The sequence below is a fragment of the Ctenocephalides felis genome, unplaced genomic scaffold, assembly GCF_003426905.1.
Source record: "Ctenocephalides felis isolate EL2017-DRISC unplaced genomic scaffold, ASM342690v1 CF-g0.4_SCAFFOLD_01983, whole genome shotgun sequence".
Classification (NCBI taxonomy): Eukaryota; Metazoa; Arthropoda; class Insecta; order Siphonaptera; family Pulicidae; genus Ctenocephalides; species Ctenocephalides felis.
In genome coordinates, this window is record NW_020538137.1 from 142,727 (window position 1) to 151,440 (window position 8,714).

The 8,714-nt window shown below is 38.5% G+C and overlaps 1 protein-coding gene across 1 annotated transcript; it reads left to right on the forward strand.

Moving 5' to 3' along the window:
• Positions 1–451: 451 nt before the first annotated feature.
• On the forward strand, positions 452–5,371 carry LOC113380264. The gene has a single exon (XM_026619620.1). The coding sequence runs from the start codon at positions 452–454 to the stop codon at positions 5,369–5,371; it is 4,920 nt and encodes a 1,639-aa protein (XP_026475405.1).
• Positions 5,372–8,714: the final 3,343 nt, after the last annotated feature.

The window sequence follows — 8,714 nt, forward strand, 5'->3', positions numbered from 1 at the left end:
ATATTTCTCGAAATAAAAATTTAAGGCGCAAAAACGAATACAAGACAGGCGAGGCGGCGAAAAACATTTCGAGAAACAAAAATTTGAGGCAAAGTATCGAATACAAAACCAATGAAGCCGCAAACAATATTTCTCGAAATAAAATTTAAGGCGCAAAAACGAATACAAGACAGGCGAGGCGGCGAAAAACATTTCGAGAAACAAAAATTTGAGGCAAAGTATCGAATATAAAACCAATGAAGCCGCAAACAATATTTCTCGAAATAAAACTTTGAGACAGAATCTAATTTATAAATCGAATGAACAAAACAATAACGTTCTCCGAAATAGTAGTTTACGCAGCAATGCTACATATAAATTTCAAGAACGCCATAAAAACATCCGCCGAATGCGAAACATTCGCAAGTCTAACATCTATGCCGAAAACGAACGATTAGAGAATAAATGCAGAATGAGGCACAATAGGAATGACGCAACAAAATACCAGAAAGAGTTGCAAATTAATGCAGAAAGCCAAAGTAAGAACAGAGATGTTGATATTCTGAATTTTAAAAATAAAATTTCTAGCGGCTTACAACAGGAATCTAAGCGAAGTACGTTGGCCAAATTGAAATTAAAATTTATTAAATTCAGAGAAGAAACGCCTTCTCATATATGTTGTTGCTGCGAAGGGCTGTTTTTTAAGCATTCAATATCAAAATTTCGCGAAGATACTGTTGTTAAAAAAATTCAAGAACTAAATGCACAAAATTCTCTAATTAATGATGCAATAGATGTGGGTGAATTTATGTCGCGTATTGTCAATTTTAACTCTGGATGGATATGTTCCACGTGCGGTCTCCATGCATATCGTGGAGAAATTTATAAACTGGCAACAAGTAATGGACTGAAGTTTGAAAAGGTTCCCGAATATTTAGAACAATTGACAGATCTTGAGGAGCGCATGGTGTCGCCAGTTATAAATTTTATGCAGATCCGATCTCTGAAACCGTATGCCCTCAATCCACAACTTGGATTGAAAGGCAGCGTGGTCAACATACCCATCGAAGTCAATGAATGTTTAAAGGTTTTGCCCAGGAAATTTAGCGAAATGAAAACCATACAAGTGAAATTGAAGCGCCACCTGGACCATAAGAGCGATTACATGTTTGAGTCGGTTCGACCGAAATTCATTTGTAATGCTATCAGGTATTTAATTAACACGCCCTTGTATAAAAAGTATGAGATAACATTTGATGAAAAATATTTCGATAATTGTGAAAACTTAATGAGTGAAAAATTAGATTTTATAGTTGATAAGAGCGATGCAATTAACGATACTGTTTCTCTTTCAAATGAAGACAACATCAAAGAAAATTGCAATCTTGTGCCAAATATCAATGTCAATGCGCAGGCAGTTTTTGATTTGAATCAAATCAATAACGATGAAACTATGTTGATCGACAATAATGATATCACAGCAAAAGGACAAGCTGAAATGGTAAAAGTAATTGCGCCTGGCCAAAATAAATTACCTTTGCCATGGCACAAGATTGAAGATGTTGATGAACTTTGCTTCCCTAAAATTTTTGCAGGACATACTTTTTCACCAAACGTAAAATTATCATACAAGGACCGAACAAAATCTGAGATTCGACGACACGATCGTCGGTCATGCGTACCGACACGAATACTATTCATGGCAAAGAAGTTTATGGAAATTTCGTGCTCAGCAAATCTGAACATATGTCTGAGGCGCAGAAAAGGTAACGAAGCGAGTTTCACCGTTTCGGATGTACAGAATAAAAATTTCCTAAACAGCCTGATTGAATTCGATGACGGGTATCGTCTTTTGAAGAACTTGAGATCTTCACCAGCATTTTGGCAGGACAAGAAAAAGAAACTGTTAGCTATGATCAGACAGCTTGGCAGACCGACTCTATTCCTAACACTATCTGCAGCAGAGTCACATTGGCCTGAGCTATTGAAAATGCTCATGAAATATAGTAACTTTGATAGAAGTATATCAGCACGGGATGCTTATTTATTGGATCAGAACATCAAGACCAACCTAATAAGGAATGATCCCGTCAGCTGCGCCAGATACTTTGATTTCAAAGTTAATAAACTGATGTGGTTACTTAGGCAAGAAGATAGTATTTTTGGCTGCCATAAAGTTGTAGACAGCTATGAGCGTGTTGAATTTCAGCAACGTGGGAGTCCTCACGAGCATATTCTTTTATGGCTACAGGATGCACCAAAATATCAGGCAGATTCTAATCAGAATAATAACTTTATAGAGTTTATAGACAAATTCCTAACATGCAAATATGATCCTGAGGACCCTTACGTGAAATTGCAAATGCACAGACATGGTCACATGTGCTATAAAGGACAAAGAACAAAAACCTGCAGATTCAAAATACCGCATCCTGTAATGAGGAGCACTATGATATTGGAGCCACTGCAAGAAGGTGAAATATCCAAAAGGCCTTACAAGGAAATTGACAAACTGATGAACACCTTCTACGCGGAACGGAAATTTGTAAGCTTTGACGATGTTCTGCAGAAATTGGATATGTCTGAGGCCGAATATCTGTTGGCTATACGCAGTACGCTCAAACAAAGCCGTTTGTTTTTGAAGCGCTCCAGTATGGAAGTCGGCATTAACTCTTACAACCGCGATATTCTGCATTTGTTCGAATCGAATATAGATTTGCAATTCATTATCGATGAGTATGGCGCGATAAGCTATGTTACGAATTACATCAGTAAAATCGAAGGAGGTCTATCAAAGCTACTACGCGAGGCAGCCGCAGACTGTGATAACAACAATGTTAGCGTGAAAGATAAATTCCGTAAAATTACGAATTTATTCTTGAACCACAACTTGATGTCAGCACAGGAAGCGGCCTATCATGTACTTTCTCTGTCACTGTCAAAACAAAGCAGAAAAACAATATTCATGAACACCAGTCCTTCAAAGGAGCGCGTTCACATGCTGAAATCGAGCAACTGTTTAGAAAAGTTGAATGAAGATTCAATAGAGATCTTCATGGCGGACATTTTCGAAAGATATACCAAACGGCCAAAACACCTAGAATATATATGTTTAGCAGATTTTGCTGCGAACTACGAAGTACGCAAACTGCATAAAGCGTTCGACGAGGACAAAGGCAGTGAGGAACAAAATGAAGATAATGCAAGGCGGAGCAAATCTGCTATAATCAGATATGTTCGATACAGGGCCGATCAGGATGCTGCTAATTATTATAGAGAGAAACTTCTCCTGTTCAAGCCATGGAGGAATGAACAGACAGAAGTGGAAAATGTTGACTTCCAAACACAATACAATCGTTTCAAGAACATCATTGAGGACAATCAGGCAAAATTCTCAATTATCAGCGATGATTGCATCGATCAAATCATGCAATTGGTTGACAATGAACTTTATGCCAATCCTGACAATGATGATGCAGCGGATGTGCCAGAGGGTTTTGACGTTGATATATTTCAACAAGGTGGTGTCAAAAACGATGGTAATAGTAAAACCAAAACCCCTGCCATTAAAAGCAGATACACATGCCCAACGAGAATTTCACAGGAGGAACTGTACAAATTAATGATTTGTTTGAACGCGAAACAAAAAGAATTTGTACTGCATATTCTTCACTGTTACAAGTTGGGCAAATTGCCATTTCAAATATTCCTAAGTGGATCAGCCGGCGTTGGCAAAAGCACGGTTATTGAGGCAATTTATCAGCTAATTACCAACTATTTCGATGGTTTGCCAGGAGGTGATATGGACAAAATAGTTGTACTATTATGCGCTCCCTCCGGAAAAGCAGCCTTCCTAATCAATGGTATGACGCTTCATTCCGCATTTGTTTTGCCCACTAAGCAATTTGGCGTTAACTTGGTCCAGCTTTCTAGCGACTTAGTCAACACAGTGCGAGAGAAATTATCGAAGGTTCAGCTCGTGATTATCGATGAAATTTCTATGGTAGGCAGTGCCACGTTGAGCCGAATTGACACACGTCTCCGGCAAATCAAAGGTGTGAATGAACCATTTGGAGGCGTTTCAATATTGGCGGTGGGGGACTTGAACCAGTTGCCGCCAGTGAAAGATAGGCCGGTGTATCAAGTTTCTCGTCACAACGAGATGGAAGCATTTTTTGACGTCAATCCACTCTGGAATGAATTCCACTTCTATGAACTAACTGAAGTAATGAGGCAAAGAGATGATTTGTTGTTTATTAATGCTCTAAATAATCTCGCTAATGACACATTGACCAATGAAGATCTGGCATTGATAAAGGAACGAGAGGTGAAACCGGATGATGTTCCTGAATATGCTATCAGATTGTACGGAACGAACAAAAATGTAAGCATGTACAATGAGATGAAAATTGAGAGTAACACCAATGAATTAATTGTGTCAGAAGCTGAAAATTCATTTTATAACAATTCAGCCGAACGTCTAAAGAAATCTCTGCATAAACTGTTGCGAACTAGAGCTGGTGATGATTTCAGACTAGAAAATAAAATAAATTTCAAGATCAGCATAAAATACATGATCAATTACAACATAGATATCGAGGATGGACTTGTCAATGGAGCATGCGGGATTTTGAGACTAGTGACTTTCAATGGACACACTAATAAACCCGAAATCGTTTGGCTCGACTTTCAGATGCGACGGGTAGGGAAAAAGGCAAGATTATGTCATTACGAATACATGATAGAACATCAAATAAATATCAATTGGACACCGATTAAAAGAATGGCCATCAAGACGAATGCCAGCGATGATGAAAAATATCATGTTATTCGTAATCAATTCCCATTAGTACCTGCAGAGGCTATGACAATTCATAAAGCCCAAGGTCAAACTTATGATGCGATATGCCTGGATTTTACTAAAAAAGAGCGAAGAGACAAGTCGATGCTTTACGTTGCTTTGAGTCGAGTGAAAAAATTGAGCGGTTTATATATATTGGGCAGTTTTGATATACAACCATCTACAAGCGCAAATGATGTTACCATGAAACGTTCATTGGTCGAAATAAATCGCCTATGCGCAACCAAAACATTAAACTTATCTTATAATACATTAAAAGACGTAACATCTCCGGTATTGATATATCAGAATGTTGGTACACTAAAAAACAAAATGTCTCATATAATTGCTGATCGGTGGTTTCGCAGAGGCGATATTGTTGCATTAAGCGAAACGCTAACGAAAGCTTCTGACAAAGTGGACATTGATGACACAACATTTAGAGTAGTCTACCGGTCAAATTACAATCGAAATGGACGTGGTTTATTATGTTACGCCAAAAAAAAATATGAAAATCACAAATGTCATAGCGGAAGCAGATTCGGACAATAGAGGGAGCATTGAATTGATATTATTGTATTTCAATGAATACAATATCATAAACGGATACAAATCCCCAAATGCCCCGAAAAAAATGTTCGAAACTGTTTTTCAGAAATTTTTTTCTCTATGTAAGCAACATGCTAAGGTTATTTTCATGGGTGATTTTAATTACAATATTGTAAAATCCGAGAATAAAAATATATATTTGATAAACTTTTTGCGCCAATTCAACATGCGCAGTGTATTGCCAAGCGACGCCATCACAACGAATTCGAATACGCAGATCGATATAATTTTCTCAAATTACGACAACATTCAAGGAGGCGTATATGAAACTTATTTCAGCTATCATAAGCCTATTTACGCCATTATCGATGAGAAACAATACACGACGACTGAAGAATCTCGTCCGTATACTTGCAGTGCAGTTTCATGCGTAATAAATAATGATCATGAGACAATCCAAGCTGAGCAACCAGCCTTAATTGATTCGGAACATGAGAACGTCATTGACTTACATGCCAAAGTAGCTGAGCTGTTACTCGATTTGAGCACATTAGCTGCATCAAATATTAGTGAAGCTAATTTTGCTACTTTGGCGAATACAATAGTTATTGAGAACATGGAATTGATTGCTGCATTGCGAGAGACGTTCGCAGTTGGCAATGTAAAGAGTGTCGATGAAATTACCGAGAATTACACTATTGAATGCAGGGGACCGTACAAACTATTTCATGACATTTTTCATAGGCACCTCAACATAATAAAAACCACTGGTGTTGGAAACTGCTTTTACGATGCCATATCTAGAAACATCCACGGAGATGAAAAACACTCAAAGTCTGTACGATTACTATGTGCGAATCAAATTATCACTGATGAAGAAATGCGCCTTCCGTTTGTTGAGCATGCCCGTCTTTCCAGTTGTGACCCGTTTACACAAGAGTGCGAATGCGAGGTGAAAGTGTCATGCATGCGAAACATGGATTTCAAGGGCCAGGTGAAGCTCCATGCAATGATAAGACAATGGGCATATGAAGTAACGCCTTACTACTTGGCCAGAGCGCTTCAACGTGGCATTGTCATTATTAACAATGTTGATGGTGAGGGAAACACCAGAAAGTTTCGTGTTGAAACATATTGTGACGAGGAGGGGTTGAAGCCCCCTTCTTGGGGTATGCAATGGCTGCCAAATATTATATTCTAGCCTTGCAACCCCTTACGAAGGGCTTACTTCAACACTCCAATCGCCCGCTAAAGTACCTGTAATTACCTGTGGGGGTTAGTAGCTACTATACGAATGAAACCAAGATTACTTTTAATAACCTAATCTATTTAAATAATTAATAATACATTCCGCATGTATTTGTGGAACATGACCGTACTTGCATACGGTCATGTTCCCAAACTAGTACCACTTATTCTTATATCATTGTATATGTGCTTATATGGACTATGAGGGGAGAATAGCTACAGCTTATAATTTACATAATCTGACCTTTAAGCTGGACCTGTCTTGTTGCACAACACACACACAACTAACACTAACGTATCCCAAGGCGTTCGCCTATGGGATACGTCTTCGTTGGCTCTGACTTCTTAATTGCCAGGATCTCCGGAGCGTCTCTCTGATGGACCCCAAGAACCAATGGATAGTTAGGGGTAGTGGTAGGGATGGTGTACCCTGGGGGTTGACGACCATCAGGCGACAATAATTATCAATACGACGATAATTATGATTATCGTCACACGCCCCCCTGTCACACCAGAGCCGCCCTCGGCTCTAAAAATTGTTGCTACTTCTCAACGATGTATGAGGTCCCAGTAGCGGTATCCATGATTGTTGGCCGTACGTCCAGAGCCTGGTTTACTTAATATGAATTTGAACGTAGACTGTAGTTTTGGGTGTGTGCCTTCAGTAATTGTGCTATCGGTCAGATTCATGTCGTCTTGGGTTCTTAACTAGCTATTCCCCCATTTATTAATCAATAAGATTGATAGACAACAAACAGAAAAAATCGATTAAAAAAAACATAACAAGTAATCAATAAAAAAAATATAAATCGACAACCATAATCTTTAAAACAAATATCAAACTAAATTTATATGGGTCAATTTGACCCTCAACTGAACTTAATTAATTTTGCTTTCCAAGAGCTCGTGTTTGAGAAAACTGTACTTATATGAATTTCAAACCGCGACGTTATTCAAATTAAATACGAAAGAAAAACTAGCATCTATCTATACATAATGCTACAATACAAAAAAAATTACACGTTGAAAGATTAGACCAAAAAGAGAACGTTTTCTAGTACAGTTTTTTCGGAACACGCTATCTTGACAACAAACTTAACCTATGTGTGTGTGCTGTTCCCTATTATCTTGGTTGTAGTATTAGTTATTTTGAAATTAACGTAACCCGAAAACTAAATTAGTTCGCCAGAATCGATGAGCCCGATGATATGGACAATATAAAGTAACGCGTGTAAAAACATAAACAAATAACTAATGTGACGATGAACAATAAAAAAAAAATTATTTGCATTTGCTTTGAACTAAACTCAAATACTTAAACAACTAGATGACTAACGAGCGCGACATTTACAGTAATTCGGCCTCTACTGGTGTGATTGCCCCCCAAACACAAGACCACAGATGGGGGCTAAGATCTAGTTATCCTTCTTGCTCCCCCCGCAGCGCCCCAACCATAATAACACTAGACCGACCGCTTATGCCCACCCAAAAACAATGGCACTTACAATCACCTGTGTAAGCGGGACACACCCAGAGTTCCCCAGCTCGGCACAAGGGCCCTCAAAGGTTGCCCCCTTCGCGGGGAAATGGCGACGTGCGACCTATGGCGCCATTCCAGTCTTCGCTGAAGGTACCTTCACAACCATATTCCATAATAATCCATAATACATAGTAATTCACATAATAATTCGACGGCTGCGGGTTTGATTAAGGGCGGTTTCCCCGATTGAAACCGTACGCGTCCATCGATTCGGACACCTCAATGGTCCTCGCTCGTGGACAACTGGGCCCAGCTTTAAACAATAATATACTCATATACGCATAAAACAAAAACGTAAATCCGATATGGCTCCCGATATACGTCTGCAGACCTACATTTATATTACCCTCGTTGCAACAAACAAACCATTCCTCGACAACCGAAAAGTCTGTTATAACTTCTTATATATCCTAACCTATTCTAAAACTTAATTCTACATCCTATCTAAGGGAGGGGGAGGGGAATCTTATGTCTAAACTAAAATTAATATTTTATTTTAAAAGAAAGTAAATGATTTTTTTTTCTCAATCATATACTTCTACGCCGAAAAAATCTTTT

What these genes read in the sequence shown, in the direction of transcription:
- LOC113380264 (XM_026619620.1), top strand. Translation starts at nt 452, where the DNA reads ATGAGGCACAATAGGAATGACGCAACAAAATACCAGAAAGAGTTGCAA.